Consider the following 14,051-nt stretch of genomic DNA (forward strand, 5'->3'; position numbering starts at 1 on the left):
TTACAGTAAAACTCTGAGCTCAAGTTTGATTTTTAAAAACAAGATGGCTAATCAGAACAGTGGGCTTATCAGGAGGGGGGCCTGCACTAAAACAGCCTAAACAGCCTATAAACAACGTTGATTTGTGTCTTCTTCTGTCCGTCAATGAGCGGAAATACGGACAGCACCACTCTGCCATTGCAACCCACATTGTGGTCAGAGGTGGGATTATATCCGTAGTGTTAATGACTTGAAAAAGTTGAAGGGACTTCAAGAGCCAAGTTTTTACAAAGTTTATACTTAACCTTTTGTGAAAATGACCATGTGAAAATTTAATGCAGGATTTAATATGTTTTACAAGACATAAGGGCATGTATTCAGAGGAAAAAGTGGCCGTTTTGAGCAAAGCACCTAAAAACACTTTTTTTCGAACATTGCGTCCTATTACGTAACAGGAGGGAGTCGGTCTCCTCAGCTCTGCCTTAGCTTAGTGAGCAGTTGTAGGTGGTAGTAAGTCTGAGCAGTCGTGGTATGGTGAGTTGGTCTGTTTTCAGTAGCTAGTAGTGGCCATCATCAGCAGCTTCTGGTTCTGCCGCCGGCGGGCCTAATGGTCACGGATCCGTCAGAGATTCAGCTCGACGAAAAAGTTAACTGTGCACCGTAAGTATTGTTTTCTAATGTTCGCTAACTTCCAAATTTGTCAAAATAATGATTTTAAATAATGAGACACGACGTGTGATGCATGTTGATTGTTGTAAGGCAACTTAGCTAGCTTGTAAACCCCCTGAGCTAATAAGGCACAATGGCTAATGTTAGCTAGCATTAGCAATGTATTTTGTTAATATACTGCACTGTTTGTGAGAAGGCATAATTGCTAACCTTAGTTTGCTAACATTATAACCCTGAAGTCTAGTTACAGCTTGGTGACTTTGTTTGTACTTCTAATAAATTTGTAATTTATTTTCATGTGGTGTAATGTTGGTGTGTTACAAGGATTTGGGAGTTACTACAGATACACCTACCTCCAGTGCTGCAGTGCATGTAGACCCAGAGGAAGAGGCATTCTCTCCACTGGCTCCTCAACCATCTGTGCTTCACTTTGGCTCACAGTGTAACCTCAAGCCTTAACGTCATTCATCAGGTAGTGTAACATTACTCTTATATCTAATGAGTGAGTCATCTGACAGGGAACTGTCAAAAGAGCCACCTCAGGAATCTCCCCCTGACCTCAAGTAAGACTTCTTCTTTTAATTTAGATTAGATAGATTATGTGTCAGCAAATTTTGTCATAGTCAGAAATAATAACTTTTTCTTTTTTCATTGCTGCTGACAAGTTCATTGTGTGCCAAAGCCAGTTGATGTCCGTGTTTAACATTTGCCCTTGCTGTTGTGGAGAAACCCAGGGAAACATAGAACAGCAGGAGGGAACTTGTGTAAAAATGAAGCAAGTAATAGGATATTTGTGAATTCTGATATAAAAAGGAAGTTCATGACCTGTATGTTAATTTTTATTAATTTTTTGTTTTGTTTTGTTTTAATCTATTTATATACTTTAATATTCTTATGGTATAGACTGGTAATTGTTTGTCATATACATCTCTTAGGTCTGTGCAACATGTTGGCATGAGCGTTATTGGTAGAACCAGCCAATGCTACACCGAAACATGCCTGCCTGCAACCTCTTATTGTGTGGTGCCATCTTCTTTTCGGGTTGCATGGCTACCCAGACCATAAGAATGCTGAAGCTGTTTGGGCTTCAGTGCATCAGTGCCAGCACCTTCTTCTGCCATCAACGACTTTACACAATTCCTACCATCGTGCAGGCCTGGCAGAATGAACAGGCAGGGATTGTCAGAGATCTGAATGAGATGGGGGGTGGGCTGATCCTCTCTGGTGACTGTAGGTAGTACACTTCAGCTTGTATCAGTGATATAGAAAACAGGTCAAAACAATATGATATAGTTTAAGGTATCACTTTTTGTACTTTAATGTCTGACCACAGATGTAAATTAGCTATATAGTGAACTTTGGCCCAACATTTGTGTTTTGCATGACCCCTGTTAAATAAACTAATCAAACTGTATTTGACATTCATAGGTCAGACTCCTGGCCATTGTGCCAAACATGGCACCTACTCTTTGTTTGAGGATAGAATTAACAAGGTTTTGGATCTTCAACTTGTCCAGGTAAGTTAACATGATCAGACACACAAATCAGTTGTGTCTGATAACACAGTTAGTGATATGACTGAATGTTTTTTACAGAGCTCAGAGGTCCCAAGTAGCACCTGGTGTGAGGTAGAAGGTCTGAAGCGCAACATAGAATTTCTTAAGGAGCAACAGATGCAAGTGTCAGCCCTCATCACAGACAGAAATCGGCAGGTAAAGACACGCAACAACAGATATGTACACCCACAAAATCTTGGCACTGACAATATTTACAGCTAAAACTACATTTTCTTATGATTAATGTGTCCCATGCTTTACGTTGCTAAGTGGGTGTGGGAGGAGTTGTGTCCAATAGGAACAAGCCATTTCTTTGACATTTGGCATATTGGTAAAAGTATGTATCTTGATAGAGGTAATTTTGTTTAGGTTGGGGGTTGTTTATAATTACATTTTCTTTTTTCGCGTTATGTTTTCCTGTTCTGAAACAGGTCAGGCATGATTGTATGATCACAATCTGTTGTGATTTGTATAACACCTTGTTCATGATTTTTTACTCTTCATCTTGAAAAAAGCTGTTGGGCTGGAAAACCAGATATTCTCTTTTATAAAACAACAACACAAGCAATTCTTAGCACACTCTGGGTTATATACTAGGACAACACTGGTGAAGGATATTCGGCAATTGTCCCCACAGCATCAGACCTTTTCTCTGGAGGCATTACACTCCCACATCCTGCACTTTGCGCCAAAGCACACTGGGCTCGCCTTCCTTGGGATGTACAGCAGGTAAATATGTGATGATCAAAGAATGAGTATGACTAAAAGTAACACAGTCTAACACAGCAGCCCAAACTTAATTGATAAAAGTCGGAAAAGGCAAAACATTAGAAACACTTCTCAGTATTAGGGTTGGACGATGTCTACAGAATTGGCATATGACGATGTCCACAATGAAACATTGCAATGGACGATGATATTGTTGGGGGGTGGGTGGGGGCTTACATTAATAAATTGCTATTACTATTATCAGCACGTCATCGGTATTGCCCAATAAAAGCTCTAAAATGAAATATTGGCATAGGTGAATTCTGCCGATTATGAGAGGTCAAAATGTCGCCCTCTCCTCCGCCACCTGACTGTGCTTCCTTCGACGGACCGCCCGACAGACCTGCTGCTTCTTCCCACTTTAACCTGAATAACAAACCAGGGCTTGGGGCTCCAGTTGGATCCACATGGAGAGCCGGGGCTAACGTTAGCTGAGAGGCTAGCGGAGCGTTAGCCGCAGCATGACTGGAGGGAAGCACAGCCAGCTAGCCTCCCAGCTAACGTTAGCCCCCGACTCCCTGTGTGGAGCCAACTGGAGCACAGAGTCCTGGTTAGTTGCAAAATAAAATAAAACTCCAAATTTTAGCAACCCTACTTCAGAGGAGTATTTTCCCTTTTTAAAGTCATCTTTAACCACTCATCAATGTAAATGATATTGTAACACACAGGTTATAACAGACTTCAGATCAGAGCAAAATGTAAGGCTTCACTTTGGTATTTGTAAAATAGTACTGCACACCCCACCGTAATCTGAATATGTGGGGCCTTTAAGGTATGAAAGTGAGGTATGTGCTGCCTTGACAACTGCAGAAATGACTTTAGACTCTAACAGTTGAACCTTCAGATGTGACTGGACAATAATGTATAAACATTTCTTTAAAAAAAAGGGGAAACACAATTCTACTTTACTCTATTTGATTGTTTATAAAATAACAAACAAACCACAAGGTCCACTTAGCTACCGTTTTCTGAACCTTTCAACCGCATATCACAGACTTCATTAGTGGACACATCCGCAGATTTAAGAGCCATAATACCACACACATCCATAGAACATAGTACAATAAATCATATTTATGCAGAAGGTTCAAACAGCGGAGTTATAGATGGGGCAGGGGGGCAGAAACCAGTCTTCTCTGTATCTGCTTGTTCCAACTCTTTATTTAAGCTATGAGTAAAATGTACAAACTCAAAGACTCTCAAGGACTACTTATGGCTGCATCATGACTCCAAAGGGAAATATTCTAGATGTCCTGTGTTTATATCATTTTCTGCTTCTTTGGAAACTTTGGGATACCTACTAGATCCCCCCCAAAATTAACATTCTGATGGTTTGAGCATTTGGACAAATAACATGAGCCAATACAGCAAATTGCTATCTACAGTATATCTTAAAAAATATGCAAAAATAGATTCTGTTCTCCTGTTGAATGTCACAGAATGCCATCTGCAAACTGGGAAATTCAGTTGTTCTTCAAGCACATGTCTAAACAAGGGCTGTCACGATATCAGATTTTAACAACACGATTATCGTGGCCAAAACAATTCACAATATTACCTCAATATCTATAGGAAATTTGAAAAACAAAAATGCTATCAGTCAAATCATATTTAACTTTGTTTATTGTGTGTTTTGCCTCTTTTTTGGCAAATGAATTACATTCAAAATACAAGTGTAGAGAGGTGGAAAGAAAGTCAGTAACCATAACTGTACATAGTTTGAAAGAAGTTTGAACACACTGAAATATAAGGTTTTTAATTTTTTGCAAACAGATCACTGCAGATGACCTGTAAGCTGTGACTTATTAGCTGGGAAACACAATGGGACCACAGCATGGAGCCTTACCTGGTCCAAGTTCAAATTTAATAACAATACCACAGAAAATGAATATTTTACATGTTTTTCTAAGGGTATGTCTAGGCGTCTTGCAAATAAAGGCCATTTAAAGACACTGAATAACCCCTGCTTCAGAGTAACTGAAGCATTAATACATTATAGTGCTTTGTTCCCCTGATGAAACTAAACTTTGTGCATATAAAAGAGTCAAAACAAGTGCTATAGTGGAAAAGCAGTTCATATAAAAGGGAAATCACAGCAAACTAGTTATATTTACATAATTTCTGTGTTGTGGCTGTATAAAAAGCAAAACAATAAAGCAGTACATGGTTATTTTAGCAATTTCATTGGCTATTTGAAGCGCCAGTCATCTGCACACTCTGTTCCTATTGGCTTGCTCTTTACGCGAAAGAAGAGGGGCAGGCACCTCCTTTCAACACGGACTGTCGTTGGCTTTTGTAGGCTGTGGACAGGACAAGGAAGCTTCTATTGAGTCAAGTGAGGTGTCAATCGAAAGGTGAGAGTGCAGCCACCATTTTGATACCAAGATGTGGCTAATGTTAACATGATAACGTTTGATGGAGAATACATTGGAAGATTGGGATATCTGCTGGCTAATTTGAAATGATGATGCAACAGTCTATTTATGGATGTAATAATGTGTTGTGGACTAAATATTTTACTGGATTGGATCGACTGGACCTTTGTCAATGTAACAAGACCATTTTTGTCTCAGTTGTATCAGTCAGTGGAGTAATATGAGACTTCATAGGTGAGTACATTGACTATATATAAAGATGGACATCATGACAGCTCCCAAAACAGTGAAGCCAAAACATCTTGATCTCTCCCTGGTGGCTGGCTGCAATATAGGACATAAGTCCCTCCCCCTCCATGTTAGTGGATGGGACATGAGCCAAACTCAAAAATCAAAGTACACGTCAAATACATTTTTCCCAAAGATGGTTTCTGTCATTTTAGGTCGTTGATGATGTATGTTCATGTGCTCATTTTTCGGATAAGTTTCTTTTTAATCAGTTATTTGACGTTATTGCTCTCAAACCTCTGTCAGGCAGCGGGATGGCCGGACTCTACTGCACAGACTCTGGCTCCAAATGACGTCACACAAGGAAAATGGCAGCTGAAAAGGAGATATTATGGCTTCACTTTTGCATAGCAGTGGGAAGTAGAGACGTGTTGTCCATACTTATATCATGGATGTATTATAAGAGCTGGATACTGGACTAAAAATGGCGCCCACTCACTCCTATAGGAATTGCTTGGGTGGCACATATGCCAAAAAAGTTTCTAGCTTCCGGGTTTGCTTCCGCGTTGTGCGGCCCACTGAATATGCGCAGTAATGTTTCCCCCACTGGCCCCGCCCACGAGTTCCTGCTCAGCCCATAGACCTTACATTGTGATGACGTCACGGATTGGTGAATGCAAAGGTGAATACTCCATTCTCACTCTACTGACTTAACTGCTGTATTTGATACCATCGACCATACCATCCTACTTGATCGATTGCATAACTGGGTGGGAATTTCTGGTACAGCTTTAAAATGGTTTCATTCATACTTAACAAATAGATTTTTTAATGTCTGTGTTAATAATCATGTATCCTCCTTAGCTCCCCTCCAGTGTGGAGTCCCTCAGGGTTCCGTCCTTGGGCCAATCCTGTTTTCATTGTACATGCTCCCTCTGGGTCAGTTGTTCAGCCGCTGTGATGAAATGTCATGATTGTTTAGCTGCTACCAAAGAGTGAATGACCTGAAATTTTTCCATCTTAAACCCTGACAAAACGGGAGTTCTGTTAATTGGTCCTGAAACCTTTGTCACTGCTGCTACTCAGTTTATTGGCCCACTTCACCCCAACACTAAATCCACTGCTAAGAATCTCGGTATCATCTTCGACCAGTATATTATGACATTTGACCATCATGCTAATAAGCTTGTCCAGTTTTCTTCAGTTAAGAAACATTGCAAAAATCAGATCTATATTGCCCCTTACTGTTCTTGAACAATTAATCCACACATTCATTTTCTCCAGGTTAGACTACTGTAACTCCCTCGACACCTGCCTCAGTCAGTCTTCTCTAAAACATTAATCCAAAATACAGCAACTAGACTTCTAACCAGAACTGACCATAGGTCCTACATTACCCCTGTCTTTGCATCCCTCTATTGGCTTCTGTTAAAATTCAGAATAAACTACAAGATCCTGCCTGCTGATTACATATAAAGCACTCCTAGCTACATTTCTGAGCTCCTTGTTCCCCATTCCACTTCATGACCTCTTCGATCCTCAAATCTTGGCCTTCTGTCTATCCCCCACACAAACTGCAACTCAAAAGGTGACCGTACACTTGCATGCTTAGCCCCAACTCTGTGGAATCATCTTCCACAATCTGTTAGATCGGCTGAATCCTTGGACTGTTTTAAACGACGCCTCAAAACCCATTTATATCAGCAAGCCTTTCTATAGACCTCCCTTCTTGTCTATGTCTATGTCTATGGGTGGGTAGCATGAATTTTGTAATTGTTTGTTTATTGGTGGGCTGACAGAGGCATTGATTGTAACTGCTGTTGTGATTGTATCTTGAAATGGTTTGCATAAATCAAATCACAAGAATCTTAGCTTAGAAGATGTGTCGCAGCGCGTCGGAACGTTAAGGGGTTTTAAGAGGCACTGTATTATTTACAAGATATAATTTTATGTGTATTATTATCATGATATCAGTATTTCATTGTTGTTTAATTTCATTGTTTTCATTGTTTCACAGTTATCATCAATACCGGTATATCACAACACCCCTAGTCTAAACATGCATCTCATTCAGAAAATCATTCCCATCGTCGATGATGCTTTTCAAGGAGCTCAAGATGAGAATGTCGGCATCATTGTTGAGGCTGATTTCATCATGGTAGTTCTTCACAGGGAAGATGCAGTTCATTGGAATACCCACAGTCGCACTGAACTGCTCCATCTACATTTTAAAAATCACATCTCAGTTCACATTTTACAGCTTAGAATTGAGAGCAAATAAGGACTTTGTGCTCTCATACTGAAAATATTTTTACAGTATTAAATTATATTTCATATCTGTGTAAACTCATTAAATTACTAATCAAAATATACCTTTTCCTGTAGTATTGTGCTCTTGTAGACATTCTTTAAGTCTTGCTTGATTTCAGGACAGGCCTCATCAATTTTGGTGAAAACGGCCACTTGAGGAATCCCTGCCAGGAGGAAACACAAAACTGAAAAGTGAACCCAACGCAACTGACATTTATCCAAACTGACCACAGCTGATGACTGAGGGAACTACACTCAAACCTAATGGAGGTGAGTGTTTAATTCATTTATTTGAGTGTAATATCACTTTTATTACTTGATGTTTTTCCAAGCAGTTAGCTGGTGAATCCCAATGTGCAAAATAAAAAAAAACATGAGGATTTCTGCTCTCACCCAGTTCATTGGCTTCGTCTCTGATATCCAGTATTGTTTCCTTAATGTCATCATTCATCAGCGATACAGTGTTGGCATCAAAAACATAGACCAGAACATGCACTTTGTCGTTGGCACTTGGGGATCCGTTGTAGTAACGATCTTCCTTTGACAACTTAGATTCAGGATTGAACTAGAAAAAAAAGTCAAATCTAGTTAAAAGATCACACTTAATAGGATCATAATATATGTATAAAATATATATATATATATATAATAGAAGACAAACTTAATTACTGTAAACAACTTACTAAATATTGTCAGTTTAAAAATGCAGTAACTGTACCGTGTAGCCGTCTTGTACATGTCCCTTAAGAATCCGTTTGACATCTTTCACATGGATTCTTCTGTCTCTCCTGTTCCTGCATTTCAGGCCCACCATGTCATTGAAGACAAATGGGTAAAATGTGTTTCGGGTTCCTTTTTGGATCTTGTAGGTTGTGTACTGTGAAAATGTGGAGAAGAATGTAGTTATTCTGTTGCCTGTACTGTCTTATGCTTCTGCAGGTGCTTCTGTTCAGAGCTTTATTTATTATTTACTGTCCTATTCCACTTTCCTCACTATTCAACTGACCATCCTGAACTGTGAACACAAAGGCTCCTCCGGCCTCTCTGTAGTCATAGTTCAGTCAGCTCACTCACATGGAGTACATTATTATTTAAATGTAGAATATGTACAGCATTAGTGTTTGGTCTCTAGGCTCTGACCTCATTGTTCCCCACAAAGAAACATTGATCTCACATAGCGAGGAGTGGGAAGTGATGACACTAACTTCCCCCCCAAGGGGAAGAGAGACTCAGAGCCTACAGGTGGATGCTGGGTGGAAGTGGGGACTTTGAAATGTTATATGAATGGCAGCAACAGAAGCAACAGGAGTGCAGCAAGCTACATCATAGCCTGTGTGAGCAGTGTTGCGGCAGACATGCCTCGAAGTGTGGGCAGAGCATTGACGGCTTAAATACGCTGCCATGATTATAAAGGTGTGTTGAATATGTCTTTCAGAGAGGGGAGTATGGCATGTGGGTGGAGTGACAGCTCAAGTTGAGCTGCATGAACTAGCTTGCAGGCGTCAATTTTTGGCACTTTAATACTACAGAGAAGTAAAAGAGGCAAAATACACAAAAAATGATTTGTGATTTTGGAGAATTCTTTGTGCTCTGCTAACTAAAGACAGGCAAATTGTGGCATTCTGCAATGTTTTATTATGGACCATAGACTGCAAATGATGTGTGTGATGTATGTGACCAATCTCTGTGCTGCAGCAGAAACCACTCAGTTCACTGTAAAAGTATCTTTACTGCCAGTGTGCATCCTAAATCCCCAGGCCTCCACTCAGGCCCCTGCTACCTTTTGAAATTAAATGTTCCCCTTCTGTAAACACTTTCAAGGCTAAACTTAAGACCCACATGTTCTCTCAGCCCTTTGAGTGTCTTTAAAGCTTTATGTTTTACTATTATTTGTTCTTTGTTTGTTTGCATATGAGATAGTATTGTTATATCATCTCTCCTTTTTTCTTTTTTCTGTTACCTTGTAATGTTGATTTAATTTACTGTTGTTATTTTATTGTACAGCACGTTGGTCAACTCTGCTTGTTTTAAAATCTGCTTTATAAATGAACTTGACTGATTTGACTTGACCTGCTTGAACATGACATACCCAAAATGAATATACATTTGGTAAATTTCTGCAACTACAAGGTCTATATGAATAATCTTGGTATTATAATAAAGGTAACACTTGTGAGATTTCTGCAGCGGTGTAAGCATCAGTATAGATGTTAGTGGGTCAGAGTAAATAAAGATGGAACGCAGCATAAATAAAAGATTTCAGTTCCCCAAACAAAACTGTTCAGTTTTAGACTGAATATCCCCTTTTGAATTATGCAGTCGCAGCTCAAAACCTCTAGCAAACCATCAAACAACATCTGATCATTACCTGTGCCAAGACTGACGCTAATAAAGTAAGTAAGTTAGAAGTTAGAAAGGTTTTAGGAAATCAGTAGTGCTTTAAAAAGAATTGGTGACCATAAACTATTAATTTGGAACTTTGTCATGTTCCATACAAGCTTTGTAAGTTTTAAAAGTAAATTCAGGATGATTTCTCACTCACTATATCAACACAGTCAATTTTTGTCCCTACCTTTTTGGTGAAACAGCCTTGTGCCATGTTGTCTGCAAAGGCCTTTTTGCATATTCTGCCTTCTAAGACACTTTGAACAGAGTTGATGAAGCTGGACTTTCCAGCTCCGACCGGCCCATGAAGAAGAATCCTGAGCTGCTGACCATCAGTCTGAGGGTTGTAGTTGCTCGCATGCTGTAGAAAGTTGTGTTTGCCTCTGCTCAGAGAAAGAAGGATTACATCAAACTTAAGACTAAAATAACACAATTAACAGGGTAGTTAATCAAAGTGTTACTGAAAGAGGAAATAAGAAACATAAATAAATCTGTCTCAACAAGTCATTTTTTACTGTTCAGCTTTGTGTGACAAATGTTTTAAAAAGTTTACTTTCAGGAAGCAGACACTCACCCCCAGTTTATTAATCTCCATGGTTCGTCGAGAACTGACAAGTACAAGACATATAATAGAAATAATGTTGACACCATGTTACAACATGTGATTTTCATTAAATGGTAACTATCAATTTGTAAGTATTCTTACATGAAGGTGAAGCAGACTGTTTAGACTGTTTTGCTCCCATTGCTGGAAAGAAAAACATTTACTTTGAATTTATGTTAAAATAAGCAATTTAGCTTTTGCCTTAAACCAAAACGACTAAACACTTAAGTAGAAAAGTCATAAATTAAAAATATATAGTGTTATATAGGTTACAATTAATACAGTCACTTTTTGTAAAACGTATGCAATTACGCTGCAACAGCAAAAAAGTTACTTATTTGTGTATCCAGTCTTAATATATGATACCAAAGTATGAATTCAGTGATTCAGTAAATGAACCGTGTTGTATAAACTGAAATTTTTGTCATACTGAATGAAACTAAATTCAACCAGGGTTTAACTGAACTGAGCTAAAGCTTAAACTTATAACAAAACAACAAAAGACTTCTTAAAAGCACTTCATCTTGAATGAATGTCAGTTTTTACAGTGATCATACTTTCTTTTGCTGTTGTGTTCATCGATTGTTTTACAAGCACAAAGATCACAATTAACCATAAATCTGACAACATAGATGATAGAAACTTCATACCTGTGGTGCTCTGGAACAAAGTGAAAGAATCTTGAGTCTTCTGACTTGTCGGAGAAATGTCCACAATAAAACAGATTTCACCTTAAGTAAAAATGTGAGATGTGACTGAAGTACACGTCTCTTCAGACCACAAACACACTCTACTGTGAACTTTCTATTTGAGGGTGTGATTTACACATTATACAGAAAAGTAAAGCACAGTCAGTCAAAAAGTGTGACCATGTTGGTCAAAAGTTAATGCTTGCTTAATGACATTTGCATGTGAAACTATGTAACTTGACAAGTTCAGTTCCCTTGAATTTAGGGAACCGAATGTCCCAATGAAGCTAAAAATGAGAGAAAATAAATATTCTGCTTACCCTCAGTGAGACACTTGCTTGTGGGAAATGATGAGATGACATCATGGTGAGATGGATGAGTGGCTGACACACACAGTGGCATTCAAAGTTACTTTCAGTTTGTTCCTTGCCTTTGATTTTGTGACAGTCCCAATGGAAAAGCCCTGACAAAAGTGAAGTGTGAAAAAAGATAAAATACTACAAAAGAGATGTATTGAAGTGAACAAAAAAAATAAATCAATAAAAAGAGAAGAAAAGGATATACCAAGTAGTAAAACAGGCTAAAATGTGTAAATGAAAGACAGATAAACAAATAAAATATCAACATTCTCTGCTGCCCTAAACCTAAACACAGCATTTTCACAACATAAAACATAATTATTCAACTGGTAATGGCCATTTAATGTGATTTTAAATGACATGTGACAGTTAAAGTTCCTCAAATAACCATTACTCTGACAAAACACTCAGTACAGAGTGAAAAACAAGAGAAACAGATGAAAGAGCAGGGGGAGTTAACAGATAATTAGAATAGTTACAATTAGATTTAAAATAAGTTCTCTTTCAAATCAAACATCTCAAGATATGAGTGGAAAGTATTGTTCTTGCAACCGCATTTATAACCTTTTTTTTTTACTGAAATGTAGCTTAACCATGTCATGTGATGCTACTTCAGTAAACTTTAACAACAACATATTACTGGGATCACTACAGAAAATTGCAGATGACCAACATCCAGGAATTCACATTATAGACACTACCACTGACTACACGGTCCAGCCTTATACTAGGTTTTGACCTACTCTTGTTCACGTGTTGACAGAGGTTTAGTGCCCGTGCTTGCACTTTCACATTGAGTGAAATGTGAAACTAAAGAGTTGTGAAACTCTTGAGTTTCACAACTCAGTTTCACATTGAGTAAACTTCAGTTTTGTCCTGGTTGAGCTGTAAAAAAAAATCTCTGCCATCCATAATTTGATATCTAAAATGCAGTTAAAAAGGACATCACTTGGCCCTGGGTCATCTGGGGGGAGACAATAATGTAAAGCTGTGTATCATCAGCATAGGTATGGAAAATGATGCTGTGCCTCCTGATGACGTTTCCAGCAGCATGTTAAGTTTAAAAAGAGTAGGACCTAAAATTGAACCTTGAGGAACACCACAATTCATTTAATAGCTTTTAGATGAACATTCATCAGTGCTTACAAAAAATTCTCTGTTGATAAAGAGTTAAAAACAGTACAAGAGAGGCGAATCGATCTGTGAAGTCTGTATAAAAGAACTGAGTGTTCTAAAGGACAGATGAAAAATTTTTCAAGTCTGTCTTAAAACAACAGTCAGGTACCCATACGAACATTGAAACATGTTTTCCTCGTTGTAATCATTCCTCCTGTTCATACTGACCATTAGAAGATCCCTCCATAATGCACTAAACAATGTAAGTAATGGGGACAAAATCCACAGTCAATGTATTTAATGTATTTAAAAAATAATAGTAAAAGTTTATCTGATGCTAATATGAACCTTCAGCCATCCGAATGAAAAGGATCAAGTAGATATCTTTCAACGTTACAGTCTTTTTAGTGCCAAAGTTCCTCTTTTTGTTACCATTCTTCCACCGCAGCTCAACAGGGAAACACAAAGAGGGAATTTGAGGCTAAAAAGACTGTAAATGTGTCAGATATCCACTTAATATGACTAACTCAGACTGCTGAAGCCTCATATAAGTTTCACATCAACTTTTAAATGACTGTGTGGACACACTGTGGATTGTGGCCTCCATCACTTACATTGAAAGCACATTTGAAGGGGATCTTTTAATAGCCAGTATGAACAGGAGGAATGATTACTGCCAAAAAAACATGTTTCAATGTTTTTTTGGGAACCTGGCTGTTATGTTAAGAAAATCTGTGAACCTATCCTTTTGATCAATACAGCTATATAAAAAGGACATGTAAAGGTTATACAAGAGTAACCACGACCCAAAGCACGTTTATACACTTCAAGTTTTTTTCCTCTGTTCTTTTAACTACAATGATTGTGTATTGGGCTCTGACAACTGCCAAAACATGGGTGACCAACACTCAAATGCAGTCCCTGAATGTATCCTGTGTAGATATGGTGTAAGTCTGAAAGAAAACATAGTATGTTTGATTTCAAGAATAAAATCAGAAGACCAGTGACGTTTT

The 14,051-nt window shown here is 38.4% G+C and overlaps 1 protein-coding gene and 1 long non-coding RNA gene across 6 annotated transcripts; one reads left to right on the forward strand and one right to left on the reverse strand.

Moving 5' to 3' along the window:
- The first annotated feature begins 548 nt into the window (after nucleotides 1-548).
- LOC137169368 (uncharacterized) lies at nucleotides 549-10,063 on the forward strand. 4 transcript variants are annotated; one of them, XR_010924447.1, is made up of 7 exons: nucleotides 549-639; nucleotides 973-1,120; nucleotides 1,584-1,882; nucleotides 2,077-2,165; nucleotides 2,244-2,360; nucleotides 8,005-8,155; nucleotides 8,691-10,063. It is a non-coding gene; the product is annotated as an uncharacterized lncRNA (long non-coding RNA). The 4 variants fall into 4 exon arrangements; XR_010924445.1 differs by having other exon boundaries at nucleotides 973-1,882; XR_010924448.1 differs by lacking the exons at nucleotides 8,005-8,155; nucleotides 8,691-10,063 and adding exons at nucleotides 2,842-2,933; nucleotides 5,272-5,357 and having other exon boundaries at nucleotides 973-1,882.
- LOC137169361 (interferon-induced protein 44-like) lies at nucleotides 4,114-13,951 on the reverse strand. Of its 2 annotated transcripts, XM_067572481.1 has the most exons (8): nucleotides 11,525-13,951; nucleotides 10,977-11,018; nucleotides 10,845-10,878; nucleotides 10,458-10,653; nucleotides 8,604-8,762; nucleotides 8,279-8,450; nucleotides 7,949-8,049; nucleotides 4,114-7,796 (listed from the first exon to the last, which is right to left on the reverse strand). In XM_067572481.1, exons 2-8 carry the CDS (start codon nucleotides 11,014-11,016, stop codon nucleotides 7,629-7,631), a joined length of 870 nt encoding a protein of 289 aa, XP_067428582.1. In that variant the 5' UTR covers nucleotides 11,017-11,018; nucleotides 11,525-13,951; the 3' UTR covers nucleotides 4,114-7,628. The 2 variants fall into 2 exon arrangements, with proteins under 2 accessions (XP_067428582.1, XP_067428581.1); XM_067572480.1 differs by lacking the exons at nucleotides 10,977-11,018; nucleotides 11,525-13,951 and having other exon boundaries at nucleotides 10,845-10,965.
- Nucleotides 13,952-14,051: the final 100 nt, after the last annotated feature.

This window comes from Thunnus thynnus, chromosome 18 (assembly GCF_963924715.1).
Source record: "Thunnus thynnus chromosome 18, fThuThy2.1, whole genome shotgun sequence".
NCBI lineage: Eukaryota > Metazoa > Chordata > Actinopteri > Scombriformes > Scombridae > Thunnus > Thunnus thynnus.